Source organism: Argiope bruennichi, chromosome 3 (genome assembly GCF_947563725.1).
Source record: "Argiope bruennichi chromosome 3, qqArgBrue1.1, whole genome shotgun sequence".
NCBI classification, from domain to species: Eukaryota; Metazoa; Arthropoda; class Arachnida; order Araneae; family Araneidae; genus Argiope; species Argiope bruennichi.
The window spans coordinates 109,166,757-109,184,083 of record NC_079153.1 but is presented as its reverse complement, the minus strand read 5'-3'; the positions used below and the strand labels follow the sequence as shown (position 1 = coordinate 109,184,083).

Sequence of the window (17,327 nt, the reverse complement as noted above, 5' to 3'; positions counted from 1 at the left end):
TGGAATACAATAAAAAGAAGGAAATAAAAAATGAGAAATTGTTTAATTTCTATTTTTTCATATATTATCCTCAATGAAATTAAAAACTTTCTTTTAAAATAATTCTGCATACTTTATTCTACCTATAAATACCAACAATTTCTCATAGAAGTACACGTCTCATGAAAGACAATGTGTAGTTAAATATTAGACGGCATGTACAATTACATTTATTATATGACCGACATCATGAAAATCTACACTATTATGAAGAGAATAAACTATTACAAAATTAAAAATTAAGTGGTTTTTTTTTAATTCTATTTTTTTTAAATCTCAATACGATAATAATCTTGCAAGCAATGAAAGTAAAATATTTTCATTATTGCCCTTTTTTTTTATTTATTCCAAAAAAAGCACCTTATTCATCTAAATGGTATGATCTATATCATAAATATTACAGAATGATATAATATGTTTTTCAAATAAAGAACTCTAGTTCCAAATAAATTTCGTTACAGATTTAAATATATTTTAATTCATTACAATTATACATTTAATTGCATTATTAAAATTAAACATTTAATAAACATAGCCTTAAAAGAACGTTATTCCAATTGTTATTATCTCATCTTGACAAAACAATTCATATACAAAATTATAAAAAAATCACTTTCACAATCTTTCTTTTAATGAGAAGCAAATCAATATTTAGATTAAGGTTATTATTATAGAAAAAGAATTGATTTTCAGCCCACTCTGAGTATAATCCTATATGAAAAGTCTAAAGTTAATACACAAAAAAATGTATTCATACTAATAACCAAACGTAATATATTTATATTAATTATTTCTCTCAATACCATTGAATACTATTGGAAGATATTTAAAATTTGTATAGAAAATTTACTTGGAACTCATATTCCTAGAAAGAATAAAATGATGGAATTTTATTTAAATTTAAATGAACTCGAAATCGATATCGGAAGAAAAATTTTAAATTACTATTAAAACCAAATTAAAATCCACTTTTTCTGATATTTAAAAAAAATACATACTTACAAGAAAAAGCAATTTCATCATCATTTATGTCTTTAAAAAAATTCGAAAATGAATCATTCTGGTTAGATCAATTTAACAAATAATCGTTTGAAGAATGAATCACTTGTAATGAATTGTTGCCATTAAGAAGAAAAAAAAATTAATCATGAATTGAAAATTTGCAAAATATAAAATTGTTAATCATTTTAAATCAAAATTCTTTGTTGGTTTTTTTAACTAAACGTTAAGAAAGGTTTAAAAAATCACTTCATATGAGGACACATATTTTTTCCATTTTTAAAAAGTTTATTTTGTTCTTACATCTATTACGTTCAAAAATATTAATAAAATCGTTTGAAAACTTATAGTAAATCTTGATTCTTTTTTTAATTCAAAAACTTTACTTTTAAATATATATGGCAAGAAAATATAGATTTTTTTTTTACTGTAGGTTTAATTTCTTAACTCGAAACTGTTGCTCTCAGAATGAATTTCTATGTAACTGAAATCGAGAAATTTCAGCTTTGCTTTTCACAACATTTAAAAAATTAAATTAAAAAATTAAAAATTCATTTCAAAACAGTATAAAATACTTACTGTCTTATATTTCCTCTTCAAATGAAAACTGAACAATAAGTACAATTATTTAGTCTGTTGGCAACTTTTAAGGCTACCAATGTGACATATCTTATTTTCATTACTTAATTTCAAATTTTTTACTAATAATCTTTCTTTCTCAACTACCAATAGAAATACTTTTTAGATTACCAATAATATATCTTTTTCACCTGGCTTTCAATTTTTTCCTAAATCTTTCTTATCATAACTTATCCTACAATCTATTTCGTTTTTCTTCGAATCCTTTTTTCTGGCTAAGCGCTTGTGTACATATATAATAAGACATATAAGGAATATGTATGGAGGAAGTGACGTCAATGTATTTGTCTACATAGGCAGTGGTTCCCTAACTCCACTCACTCCAATAAGCATGCAAGAAGTGAAGCAGCAGCTAATCGTCAATCCCGGCAATGTCCTCGACAATCCTTACGCCACAGGTATAATAATTTTTAGTCATATTATTTGAAAAATAAATCGAATTCTCATTAATCCAAAAAAGACTATTTTTCTTAATAAAAAGTTTTTTTAAATATGTAAAATCAAAATATTGAAAGGATATTATGTTTATAGGAATTTCTCAATAGCATGTCCAATAAATTTTAATATCATTTTATGTATATACACATATAGATTATATGTATATGTAATGTATGAGTAACATAAATGTACATTATATGTGTATTAGGAATAAATCAGTATTAATTGTTTTATCTGATGCTCTGTATAATCCAATTAGCATTAATAAGACTACGTACACAGGATGGCTAAAATTAAAGTGCAACAGGACTTCAATTATCCAAACTAATTAAAAACAGACCCGAACTTAATAATCGCATTTCCCAATAATTAAATAACTGACGAGAAAAAGTTAATTTGTAAAAACAATGCCTGTAATTATAAATACTGGTTTAATGGTTACAAAAACATATATTGTTATATTTTGCACACTTACTAATTGTATTAAAATATCACAGTTTGAGTACATCTGTAAAAGTCGATTGTTTAAGCTACCTTTATTCGTTTTTACTCGGAAAAAATTTATTTACTGATTCCCTAGATTTTTTTTTCTTTCTTTCTCTCTCACAAATTGATTCAGATGAATGAAGTTCGGATAATTGGAATTCTACTGCTTTCCTTCCTAGTAGTCATAATTAAAAACAAAACATTGAAAGTGTGCATTTCAAAACAATGGGAGAGTGAGGGAAAAGAGAGAGAGAGACAGAAAAGAAATACCCTTTAAAAAAATTTTTTCTTGCTCTTAAAACTTATAACCTTATATACATTAACCAAATTCACATTTGAGTATTCATAATAATTTCAGTATCTTTTACACTCATGTACCTTTCACAATTCGCAGATCAATATTGTGCCCCGATTAGTAAACGCAGAAGACTGGAATCGGTGTACAATAAGAACTCTTCATTTAATTTCCCAAATCATTAATCATTAATTTTCGTCCCCCTTTCCTCATATTATGAAATATATAACCCAGACCTGGATATCTTATGACCAATAATTCTCTTACCTCTCTGCGGCACTTTTAACAGGGATAATATAATTCTATACGCCTGGTATACATATTACAGTATATTCTATTAATCTTTTTTTAATATACAGTGAAAATACACCTAGTATTTCATTTCTGACGATCACACGAAGTAATATTTCATCTGATTACCATCATATGAAAGTTTGCGTCCATCACCATTCGCATGAAAGAACATCCACTGTAGTGGAAACCAGAAGGATAATACAATATAATGAAATGCGAACTATCCATAATTATTTATAGACACTTTTATGGAAAAATAGTGTATTTGTTGATATCACGATAAATGAAGAAAAGTGTTCCCAGAATTTGAAAAGCTAACACTTCGCGACCACATATGAAAGCAGTTGTATGAAATTTTTTTCTTTACATTATATAATAAAAAAGTTGCAAAAATTTTCTATCGTCTTCCCTTCTGAAGGATTCATATGTCATCGGTGGAATAATAAGGTTAAAATTTCGGACGGAGCAAAACATAATTTTTCCTCATTCTTCGACAAATTCGGCTTTAAAAATTCAAATAGGTGGCCTAATATTCAACCTTATCTACCCCCTCCCTAGTGCTGTATCATCAAATAAACAAAGTAAGCAACCGCTTACAAGCTTCGAAGATTAAAGTAACTTAATCCAATTCTTCGATTCGATTTATGTGAGCTATGTACTAGAACTTATTCAAATTTTAATCAAATATTATTCATGTTATTTTTAGGTTTATTTTTCATCTGTTCATAATTTGTTTTCAGAAAAGTGTAATCTTCTTTTCAATTGGACGATTGACACACAAATCAAAAGCTCTGGGAAAATGTTATTGAGTATTTAAATTCTATTTCATAACAGACATTAAAACGCGGTTTTATGTATGTTCTATTAATACACACTGAAATTTCTTGACTTCTTTGGAAAATCATTTTTCTTTATTGAATTTTGAACTTAAAGTAGATCTGCATCTAAAGAGAGCCACATTCATAATAATATAACTCAAAATTGACAATTGACAATTTTCGAGTTTTCTTAGATTTAAATGAGTGATATTAACACGAAAAAATTAGAGTTAAGGTCAAAAAAGGGCTCATTCAAGTCATTCTAACATTTATTTCTTTTTTCTAGTTGGCAGCGTGGGAGAGGTATGTGGAGGCAGTCCTTCACCAGCAAAGGCTGAATTGAATGAAGGTACTTCAGCCCTTACTGTGTTGCAGCCTGTACATAGTCCTCTTAGTCCGAACGCTACATACACACCTCTACCTTCTTTCTCCCAGTATCCATCAGGTAAGAGCAAAGAAAATTCAATTGGCTTTCTAGTGAATTTGTAAATGGTAAGCACTAATAATAGTTTAAAGCAGTAAAATTGTAATAGTCGATTCTTTCGAAATGGCCAAGTTGAAATGAAAATTTACTATAGTCAAACTTATACCGAATCGAAAAGTTACACCATATATCATTAAATCCTATTCTTTAACATTGAATATCAATTATTTTTTTAAATTTATATTTAAAATAGTTTATTTCCTCGAACCATTCTTTTTATTATGTTAAAGTACGTTGGAACATGCATTCTGTTATCTATCGGTGATATGATTATTTTTTATCTTCTATATATAATCAATTTAAATTAGTTTATTTTAATATTTAATGGAAAAAAAGTTTACGAACCTGGTAATTGTCCTCCTTATATGATAATAGGTAAATTTCATTTAAAAAATAGTTTTTGAAACTTCAGCAATTTCAAAAATACGTCAACACACACACAAAAAAAAAAAACTGGAAATTTTTTACATATTTTTTTAATCATGTTTCTTTTATCAGAAGTAACTAAGAAACTTTGTTTCAAAACTTTAAAATTCTGGCCTCTTAAGAAATTTTCATTATCTTAATGGAAAAAAAAAGAAATTTGAATTATTCTGATCATTATTTAATGAACGTGTGTTTGCCTTCAAATATTGTTTGCAATCTGTTTTCGTTAGAATAATATATGAATAAAATATGATTATTAAAATTTCCTTAGAACAATTCTAACTTTTTAAAATTCTTTTTTTATACATATAGTGACGAGCATGACTGTCCCAGGAACTGGGGTCGCTGCAGTTCCATGTTCAGAATATTCGTACACTTCCCCTTACACTCAGTATTCAACATCCCCGTATGGCACCTATGGATATACAAGTAGTAGCATAGTTGGTGAGTAAATGTTAATACATTCTATGGAATGTTTAACCGCAGTTTTATAAAACTAACAATGTCTTCATCTCTATTGTCTAAATTTATTGAGACAAAAGAATATGGTGGAAGAAGTGTTGAGCTATATAATATATTATACTTTCGATTTTGAATAACAGCTTTTTTTTTTTAAATAAAAATATTTGTTGTTATTGTTTTAATAACATAGTTTAGGCAATTCATTTTTTTATTATTATTTTCTTGTTCTTAATCGAAAGCTAATAATAGCTTTCTTAATTTCCTCTTGGTTGGATTACTACCATTATTCTCGTTGTCGATTAACCCCTGCTCAGTTGGGACGAAGTTCTTTATAAATATTACTCTGCGGTCAGACATTCATTTCTTTTCTGTGAAACGTCAGCAATTCTTCCTGAAGCATTGATGCCCTCTTTTGTTTCATATGAAGTAATGTTTTCTTTGTAACTTTGTTTCCCAATAGATCCATCCTACTACTATACCAGCCGTCCAATTACAACGAATCATTCCGTCCTCACAACAGCCCCGTCGCTCAGCCCGGATGCGTACAAGGACAGATGCTAATCCAAAGTAATCCACTACTAGAAGTGGCTACCTCAAAGCAATGTATTTAGTCATCCAGCTGGTTAATCCAAAGTTATTTTTGTAGAAGGATGATGTGTACATAATAGACTCATAAGTCGAAGCTGCACAACGATAACTACCGTTGTCACATTTATGATGTGGCCGCACACGATTTGCTAGCTGGAATCGGCGTTGCTGAGTGCTTCCAAAGATATCTAAAGCTCGGCTTTAATTCTCTTATGTGATTTATGTAGATTAAAAATAGACAAAACAAAATCTGGAAGTCATATCAATCGACCTTCATTCTTTTATTTGATTTCACTTGGAGGAAGTAAAAAAAGGTTTGTGTTGCAGTTAAAGTTTTATTCCAAATTCAAATCTTACCACTAGGGAATCTCATTAACGGACTTAAGTACATTTACATAGTGAATATGTATAATATATTTTTATTATAGTTGCTTTAACGACTCGTAAAGTTCGTTTTATTTAATCGAACTTATAACAATATATACATTTATGAATTACTATGGAAGAGTATGATATAAAATTTAGCTATTAAATTACGACAGTAAGAAAGTTATGTGAAAAAGAGTGGAGAGATTTGGAAAAACGGAAAACTTACGCAAACCTTGCAGTTGCATTCATTAATACAAAAAATGCCATGATTCTGTGGTTTTCATTTCATGGATATCATTTTCTAGACGTCGAACTGTGAAAATGAGATGACATCATCTGAGTCAAATGGTGAAGAAGTGATGAAAATAAATTTCGGTTCATAATCGTGTTAGTAGTGAAACGCCTTGCGTCAAGTTCCTGATATGAAACATTGTAAAAAAATTTCATAATATTAATACAGGGTTATAGATCATAAATCAGAATTTTTCAGCAAATTCTGAATATCTTGGATATTATTCAAATTGTGTTGTGGCCCTGGTGACACAAGCAATACAGAAACTTTAATGCAGCATAATGCTCAAAGATGAAGAGTGTTCGCTTTTGCGAGAACATAATTACTTAGTTCTCCACATTATTTCAAGAAAAATTCGAAGTGAAAAAAAGATTGAATGTTGTATTTTTTGTATTCTACGAATGCCTCGTGTTGAATCTCATTGTGAGAACAACTACAACTTTGATCTCTAAATTTCTGACAGAAACCAACCAGCTGGAAATGAAAGATGCTCAGACTTGAATAGACTGTTGCATTTTGATTACATGAAGAGACTGCAAATGTAACTGTATTGTTTCTTTTTTTTTTAATTTACATACCAAAGAGATTTTTAATTTGTTCAGTTTTTTTTTTTTTTTTTTCTTTTTACTGTCGCTTTTTTGTAGTTTTTACCCTTTTGTATTATTAACATTTTCAAATTTTGACAAATGAAACAGTATCTGTTCGAGTCATGTTTTATTTTTCTCCACGTTTGAAAAACGTGGCGAAATTTTATTGTCTTGTATCTGTTAAATGTGTTTTTGTTGATCGAAAAACAAAACTGCTTTGTCTTCCGTTTATTTGTAGTCAATCTATTTATAGTAGCAGTTATTTTTCGTTGAATTCTACCGTGGAAAAAAAATCCATTACTGTTTTCATCGACGTTTTGGGAATTCCTGATTTATTTAATGTATAAGTTTTAAAAGTTATAATATAGAACCATTTTAATAAAGTTTCAGTACGCATCAATGCAGAAATCGAATTTCCAAGAAGCATAGGATGTTATAAAATATTTTAATTATTGTATAATGTGGTTCAGAAATATTTTACATCTTATGTTGCCTGGAATTTTAAATGACATGATCTCATCTAATCATTTTTATAAACAATTTGGTGCAATTTTAGTAATACAGTTTTCAATACATTAAAAATCTAATATAAATAAATCAAGAATAAAATTTGATTCCTAAATACTTATTGGGGGAAGGAGGAGACTTGAATGCTTTAAAATGGCGTGGAAATGATAATTTAGATAAGGTAATTTTTCCATTAGCAAAATATTGAATTTTTAATAAAGAAAGTGATAAATATTACTTTGCACTAATATAGTTTCTATTAAAAATCAGTTATCATGACTGAAAGCATTTATTTTAGTTTAAGAATTTGTATATAAAATCTCATTTTATTTTTTTATCAAATAAATACGATTATAAGTACACATATATGTTTGTTTTATGAAAATTAATATATATATATATTACCGCACATTTCTGCATGCGATTTGTATGTGAGTTGGAGACTTTTTTCCCAATATGTAAGTGCGGTAGTCTGCTGCTTGTTAGCAATAAGGTTAGTTATGCTGTATATTAATAAAATGCAAATAAGATTGGTGAAATATTTTTAAATTACAAATTAAAAGTCCAGTTAACTGTGATTTATAAAAGTGCTTTGCTTTTAAATTTGATCTACTATATGTAATAAATGGCAAATCAAGTTGACAAATATAGGAAGTTACATGCAACCTCAAAACCGGTGAATGATGTCAAACCTTGTTTCTAAGCATATTAAAATTATACAAAACTCTAGAAATTAAAAAAAAAATGTTTAAAGACAGAGTTTTATAAACAATAATATAGTGTATGAAAATTTATATCTTAATCGCTTTTAAACACATTCAGATCATATCAGGAATATTTAATTACCAGTAATAGTATACCTCACAGCTTTTCTCGTTTTGTCAGCTTGGGTTGTCATTAAATATAGTATATATGTATATATATTTAACCCTGGAATGAAAATCTCAAGTGATAGTGACTGCAGTTCGGACTCGAATTGAGTTACAATTATGGATAAATTGCTTTGCTGTATATACAAAATATGCTCTTTGTATATGCTATCTAAGACCTTGAACCAGTTGACAATTAGACACCGACCATTCGGGATCCATCATTTCTGTTTCAGCAGGTAATTGTTTAGACCCTAATAGTGAAACTGACTCCATATGAGTCAAAAGAAACCAAAGATAACAGTTTAATACCCCAAGAATCATCAGCAGAAAATTTTTTGTTTAAATATTGCTTGGTACAACTAAAAAATGAAAATGGAATCTCAAATTTCGCAATACAGGCATTCTTTAGCATTATAACATGCGTGATGAAATATATATATATATATATATATATATTAAAGCAAAAATATCAAAAGATAAGAATTTGATTTTATATAAATTTTTTGCTTATAAAATATGCTAATTTTTTTTAGAATGGCGGAATTTTATAGCAGGAATCAAATTGACTCTAGCATTTTCATTGAGAGGGTTAAAGGTCGTGGCGTTTTCATTCCAGGGTTAAGAGAATAAGAAACAGCAAAACTAAATAGTTAGAGCTTCTGAAAACAAGATGGTCTTCCCAAAACGTGTATTGTACTTAATGACTAATTAAAATCATATATATATATAGTGTTCGAAAGGGCTCATTTACTTAAGAAGCGCGAAGTCTTCTTATTGTTATTTATTGTGTAAAACATTGTCTATTTTTGTACATCGCACCATTTAGCACAGTTCGTTCTGTTACTTGCACACAAGTCCTTCTTCCAACTTCGAAGCCATAAGTATTACCAACGCCATTTACTGCAAAAATTCTGCCGAATATCTGTTTCTTCAAAGCTTTCCTTTTTATAAGCAAATTCATTTTACATTACTAATTTTATATATACATGCATAACATTAAAACTTTGTGAACGAAAGTTTAATGGCGTTGGCAACATTTGTGGATCGGTGCTCCATAGGATGAGCGACCTGTGCGCTCAGTGATTGTTCTACTTAAGACTGAACGAATATTTTGCTCTGCTCAATCATTTCTAAAAATAAAATATATTTCACTCATTTCGAGGTTTCGTTTATTCTTTTTACTTCTTGTTTACACAGAGAATGCAGTCAATTCAGAACCATACATACATACATAAGTGAGTAGTGCCAATTTAATTTTGGAATTCATTACAAAGATAAAAAGGGAATCTAAAGACGTAGCGACAAGACATAAGTGGAAATATAGATGCTTCGAATGCCGGAAATACCAAAGAGACAAAACATTAGTATGGTTTATGCCAATTTTTAAAATTATGATAAAGGAGAGTAGAAATTATATAATTCCCATGTGCCATTTGCTAGGCAATAGAGAATGGTAAAAAAAAAAAAAAAAAAAGCACAATTTGCCTCAGGCGCTACTTGCCCTCGCTACGCCACTGACAGCGTGACATTATAGCACAGTGTGCAATTAGGTATTAGACAGAACTCGCAGTTAATTTAATCTCGCATTGACTATGGCATAACATGAAATAATTCCATTAATAATAATATGAGAACATACAATTCATGGATATGAAATATCAACAAAATAATTCGCACATTTTATCTAATTTTGAATATTTATACATTTGTCTTTTTCCAAAAAACATATTAATTTGTCATAAAGTGTAATAACTATTAAATATCTACCAGCTAACGAATCTTCATAACTCGAAACAAAGATGTGATATTAGCATAATGAGATGGATTCATTCTAACATGATACAAATTAAATGCGTCAAGTCAGTTTAATTTTAGAATCCTTGCATCTTGAAAATAAAATAAAAAGGGGCATAATATATCGCTAGTTACAGAGGTTATGTCAATTGATTCCGTTCTCTAAAAGAACATATAATAAATAATCTACAAAAAGAACGATGGTTATGCAAGTTTAGGCTGAAGGATTGTGGTTACGCTTGTAATGTTAATTGATTTCTCTCGGAAATTTTTCATTCTTTAAGAATTTATTTCACTTCATAAAAATTAGTAATGGAAAAAAAAAAAAGGAAATCATGAAGACGTCATAAAAAACATTGCAAACATTAGCAGAATACAGCATCTCCCCTCCCCCAAATCTAAGTCTATAAAGTACAGAATGTATTTTTTTTACAATCAATTTTGAATCATGGGAAGATTTCAATATTTTTAACTATGATTGATTGATTCATTGATTTTTAACTACGGATACGTATTTCATATTCAATTCTTAAAAGGGATGAATGATTAAATGACGTCGAATTATCCTAATTCAACTGACAAAAGAGCGGTCAATGATCTCGGTTATAACATCGCTTGGCAAAATAGATAACTAATGTCATAGTGGATTTATAAGTCGTATATTTTTCTAAAAATGGTAGGTAATGCAAGAGGTTTTTATAGCTATATATATTTTTTATTTAACAATTTCAATACATATATGAAATTCAAAGGTACACTAGAGGTTTACTATTCACATAAAATGGGATGATAATTTTAATGCCATTTTTTAAGATTGTTTTGTGAAATCTTTTGTAATTCATGCATTCCAATTCATTACATCAGTGATATTGCCTGAAATTCGGCTATTTAAATCAGCAGTTTATTAGTGGAATCATTTGGATTGATAACATTAAGTAAAATAGCTCGGTTTGTCCTAACTTTATAAAGTCATTCAATTAGAAGGGATCATTTACAACTTTTGTACAAAGTTACTTTGAAATTAAAACTTCTCGAGCTTAAAGATAGGAAGCAAATAATAAAATACGTATTGTAAAACAATTTAAAAAAAAAAAAAAATAGCAAACTTTATTTGAAAATACGAAACATAACAAGACGCGAAAAAAAAAAAAAAAGCATTGAAGCATAATTGAGATTAAAACGAGAATTATCTGAAAATGGCTAAATTCACATAAAAAAATGATGCATGTCCAGAAAAGATACAATTACAGGTATTAAAATCACGTTATTGAATCAACAGACAAGTTTGTATTCGTTTTTGAATTTAAAAAAAAGTAAAAAGAAACAGCTTAAAAATTTCATAATTTTTACTCCCCAAAATTCGAACTAATGAATATGTATGCGTATTCGAAACGTAACTACATCTACCACCCATTTTCAAGAAAGCCTTCGTGCAGATATCGTTTAAACTTATTATATAGACTATTTTACAACAAACTACATTATAAATTTACTATGATTAGAAAATGTTAATCAGAATATAAGTTAAGAAATGCAAGACATTTCTATGTAGCAATCAAAATTCTGGTTAGCAGTAGTTCAAAGAAGGGGGGGGGGATAATATATCTTCATTGCGTTGCAGTTATCTTTCTGATGTCGCCACATGGTGTGTTTGGTACCCATCTAGTTGCGCCACCGAGTTCATACTCAGCTTCAACCTTTATACAACTGACACTTCAAGATTTAGCTTTGCCATTTAGTTACTTTAAGTTAATACTCAAAAGCGTCCTTCGGAAAGACAAAAGCGATATCCCTCGGGGCTAGCGGTGTAAAGACCGAGTGACCTTGAGACGTGGCGACGATTGTTTCCTTCATTAACAAGTGGGAGAGATACCTTATCAGGAGAGTGATAGTGAATTGATGGTACATCGTTAGAGTTAATTGTTCCGTCGTCAATGGGGAGGTACTCTCAGCAACGCAAACTTTCTCCGTCTCACTATTTGCTCGCTGGCACACGTGCACGCTAAAGCAGAGTAATAGCTCAGATCAGAAAGAAAGGGAGAGGAGCTTTTTATCTGTTTGTTTATTTTTTAAGATTTCAGCCAACCGACTTGCAGAGTTCACACGTTGTTGCAAAAGGTACAGGCTTCAAGAATGATGGTGGATCATTATTCAGCTCATTACCGGAATCATTGTATGTAGGCTGCTACATAATTTTCTATCCACTCCTTTCTCTACAGACTAATTTTGATTGGTAAGGAGCAAGGTGGTTTCTACAGCGATACGAAAAATACCCATCATTTGCTTTGAAATAATTGAAAGTAGGGATCATTTATAAAAGTTTGCGCACTTTTTTTTATGAAACTCCATTATTATATTATAATAGAATGAATATCATAATTAAAGCATTATAAAATATTTATATAAAAAAAGTTTTACAGACATTATTTACTTTTTATCTGCGATTACGTATTCTAAACCAGTAAGAGTGGGCTCACCAAAACTTTCTCTAATAAAGATATTACCTCCCATCCCTGTAAAAATTTGTGGACCTTGGGTAACAATGGCGTAGAATAATTACAAAAATTTAACTTTTGGCGTAAACTATTTTTTTCAACTTCATCCTGTGATTCCCGGCGATTAGATCTTAGCATGTTGGTAATAATATCTGAAATTCGAATTTGTGCTTTAGACGTGTTTTCCCCAACCGTTTGAAACTAATATTTGACACAAAACTATAATTGTAGTCCTAAAATCACATACCGAATTTGATATATTTATGTCATTGCGATTTTGAGTTATCGCTTTATATGCTTCTGAAAGTACTTGAAAATTACAATGGACTTGCATATGTTATTGAGGAAAATTAGGTTGATTAATTACTAAAGTAAAAATGAGATAATAAGTTATCAATTAAAGAAATGAATTTTATTATGCAGTTCAAGCTTAATTTTGGTTAAGATTAAGAAATTTTATTTTGTTTTCATTTGTTGGGTAAGTTTTTAAAAACATTTTTTTTAATACTTTGGAGCAATTAAATGTTCCAAAAGAAAAAGAGAGAAAATAAGGCTAGTAATACTTTAAAACGTGATTAAAAAACTTTAATGTTTCTTTATGCAATTTTTATTTAAAAAGAAAATATTGACATGCTTTGATGATGCTAATAACTACTTTTAAGTTATAAATTTTAAATCAATCATACTATGCTTGACATATATTTTAACGAAACCCTTTTGTCCATATTTTCAATTTTACTCTACTAATCAGTTATCTAATTTAAACATTTATGCAAAGAATAATGAGTTTTGGCACATAGATCTCTGCTTCATGGCTGGACAGCTAATTATACATAGTCATTATCACCTCATTAGTGTCTAAACAATTGTCAACAGTAAAGTCTTCAGATGATTGAAGATATGGTAGTCGCATAATAGGGACAGAATAATGAGTGATCAAATATCTCCTAATCACAAATGTTAATCAAACATTGAGTTTCAATTGCAGCATGAAGTGGTATTAGAGTTCATCAAATGGAAGGTAATGTTCTATCCCACTAAGGGACATGGATAATGATGATCTTTTCAAATTTTCACCAGATTTTTCTCCTAGTTGAAAAGCTTGTTGTTAATATTGCCAAAATTGATAAGAGGCATAGGAGACATTTTTTTTTTCTGTGTAATCTATAATTCTGGTTGTGCACATTTCAAAAGAAATATTTTAACCACTGAAAAAATTTCCCACAAATTACATAATTCAGTTTCCTTACCAAGAGCTATTTCAAATTCAATTCGGGTTTAAATAAAACATAGGAATAGTGTAATTCCTTGAAGTGAACTGCAATAACTCATATATGTATATCAGCAACTTTCTTGAAAAATATCTTGATTTTTTTTTCATACTAATTTATTTCATTAGAAAAGTTTCATATGTAAGAATATTAGAGCATATGCAACATATTTAAACGTAAGAAAGACATTTAATTTAAATATTTACAAATATATAGTACAGTTTTAGATTCCATTCCCAAATATCAAATAATACATTATTTTTACAAAAAAAAGGGGGGGGGGGTTAAGTTATATTACAAAACAGATATAACCACAAATGGGTAAATTTGTTATACTTGATTGAAAAAATATGATAAACAGCTCATAGTGATAATTGGTGCTAAAGACATTAGTGTAGGTGTATTCAACTTTTTGAAAACATTTGATCAAACTTTTTCACTATGTGATGCAAATATAATTTTCTTTATCTGCTATAATTCATTCCAAAGCTTCCATGCTTTGAAGCTGATTCTAAACCATTAAAAAGGGCCTATTTTTTAATAATTTGAAATGCACAAAAACTTTCTTTGCACACACATACTGATATTGTTAAAGAGTGCAATTTTTATTAATCTATTCATTTCTTGAAATGTGTCATTTTGTGAAATGTTTTTGTTTAAGAAGAATCTTGCTTCTTGCCAAAAACTTAGCAAGAACTCCAAATCGATTTTTAAATCTTATGATTTGCTATAGTGCAACTGACCAAAACCAATATCTTTTGCCCTCAGAATTATTGGTGAACTGTGGTGCCAAGACTTTCATTTTTAATAACATCAACTGTCCATGCACATACAGTAAATTTTGTAACGCCTCTAGTTGAAAAAAAAATGTTGTTAATAGGAAGAAAATCATAAAAAATGCACAGAAAATTTCACATTATCTTCCCCTATTGACCTGAGTATGTGACCTCCTTGCATTGGAAATACCATGAAGCACCACAATATTGACTAGCATCATTTGCAGTTTATTGTTGGTTGCTTTACAAAATACTTAAGATCTGACAGTAGGAAGCTGATTTGTGTTGCTCTTGGTGACAGAAAGTCCTCTAATAAAATGTCTCAGCTGTCTCAAACATAACAGTCATAATATGGAACTTTGAATGTGCCCATTTTAATTTTATTTTGATGACAATAATGATACATTAATCATTGCTCCCACTCAGGAGCTAAGGAATATACCAAAGTTCTACTTTCTGTAAGGATAAAACAGAAAAGTCATCATAACTTTCGACCAATATTCTTTTCAAACTTGGATGCTTTCAAAGACAATTTTCAACAAAAATTACCTTGATATTTGTGGGAATTGTGTTATTTGAACACCTCCAAAATTCTGAATCTCCTACAACAAAAATATGGATGTCAAATGCCTGTACCAATTTTTAAAAAAAATTATTCACCAGAGGTTAATTTGCTTTGTTTTTTGTTACCTTCATTGAACAATTTAATCTCACTCATTGAATTATTACTATATATTTTCCTTTCTCAGCAATGAATATGTGCAACTTTCATGCTTTCTTCAGAAGACTATATATAACATTCAGTAGGACAATTGACTTTCTTTTGACAAATAGAAATGGCTGAACATTATGAGGTACCAGAAGGAAATGTATAAGTATTAGAAAGGAGTAATAATTCAATAAAGTGTTCTCTGACATTTTTGCTGCCTGAAAAAATCTACTCAGTGATATGATCAGATAGTATAATTTTTATCTAACTCTCAACAATCTCCAAAACAAATTTTGATTTGGTGCTCTTCGAACTTTCTACATTCAGCTGCTCATTGTCAACTCTGTCAAATCTTTTAAAAAATGATTAATGGTCATTCATTATCATGAACCTAATAGAAGAAAATGTATATATGTTGAAAAATCAACAATAAATGATTTGAGATACTACATTATCTATCTCCACAATCTCCATTTCTTATTGGGGAAAAAAAAAAAAAAAAAAAAAAGTCATCTTCAGTTTGCTTTTTAAGTATCAAACTTTTCCTCTTCCTTGATATCAGTTCCCTCCCCTTTTCTAATCTTAACATCAGTCAACATCAAATCATTATTATTAAACAACTTTTACATTATGTATGCAAAACACATGGTAAAAATGGTTTTAAAATATCAGTTATTTATTTGACAAATATTATTAGCAAATTCATAGATTTAATATCACTTCCTATCATGTAGTAAATAATTCAGAATGTATAAAAAAATGTTTTTATAGCAGCAAACGCCTGTTCTATCTGTAATTACCCTATGATGAAAATTGTCAGAGGTAAATGAGAACCCTAAATGGAAACAAACTGACTTGTAACTTTTATACCCTAAAAATCCAAGAAACATATAATTTCTCCACTGGTATAGCAAATAAAATTTGTAGGGAAAGAAAAATAACACTAAAGTCTTTTTTTTTATTATTATTATTTTACCGTGGATGCAATTAAGTAAACAAATGTTAAAAAATTTCAATAAAAATAATTTTTAAAAAAACAAGAAGTGTTTATCATGTTTTTCTATAGTATCTTAAAGATGGTGTACATGTTCCCCAGCTTGCTAAGGCTTTACAAGCGCATATTGCAATCACTGTTTTCAATTACCTTAACTGGTCCTATAGTTTTGGAGTAGTATTGAAAGTTAAAATAACAGAAAATTCAAATATTTTTAATAATATAATACTCAAAATTTTTCAAAAGGTATTTTGTATTTAAGACTCGAAAAAAAAATCCATGCCCCTCCCCCCTTTTTGAATTATAAACAAAACTAAGTACTAGCAAATCACAGCACTAGCAAGAAATATGATTAAGTATTATTTCTCTAAAGCACATTGTCGAATATCAGTATTTGCAGTGTTTGTTTATTTGAATGTCATGCTACTTTTGTTAAGACTTAATGACAATTCAAAATTATCTGTCTTGGTTAAAATATTGTACATTTATCTAAGAAAAGTAGAGGAAACTTAAGCAATTTAGAAAAAAAAGTATAATATTCACATTATTACTAAAATTATTATTGTTTAGAAAACATCTGACCAAGGAAAAGATATTGTAAAGGAGCCTTTACATTTGATAAATTTAGTTTTTTCTTCTTTAACCTGTGTTACAACTGTTATGGTTTTGTTTTGCATATTCTAAATAAAGGTT

At 28.9% G+C, this 17,327-nt stretch overlaps 1 protein-coding gene across 5 annotated transcripts in view; it reads left to right on the top strand.

Annotated features, from left to right (window-relative positions):
* Positions 1 to 9,750, top strand: part of LOC129963697 (paired box protein Pax-2-like) — a 104,639-nt gene extending 94,889 nt beyond the window's left edge. For 4 of the 5 annotated variants that reach the window (XM_056078208.1, XM_056078205.1, XM_056078209.1 and 1 more), the window contains 4 exons: positions 1,974 to 2,075; positions 4,295 to 4,453; positions 5,231 to 5,362; positions 5,841 to 9,750. In XM_056078208.1, the coding sequence (XP_055934183.1) occupies positions 1,974 to 2,075; positions 4,295 to 4,453; positions 5,231 to 5,362; positions 5,841 to 5,941 (494 nt within the window). In that variant the 3' untranslated portion in view covers positions 5,942 to 9,750. The remainder of the gene's footprint in view (positions 1 to 1,973; positions 2,076 to 4,294; positions 4,454 to 5,230; positions 5,363 to 5,840) is intronic. The other variant, XM_056078207.1, reaches the window with a different exon arrangement.
* The last annotated feature ends 7,577 nt before the right edge of the window (positions 9,751 to 17,327 follow it).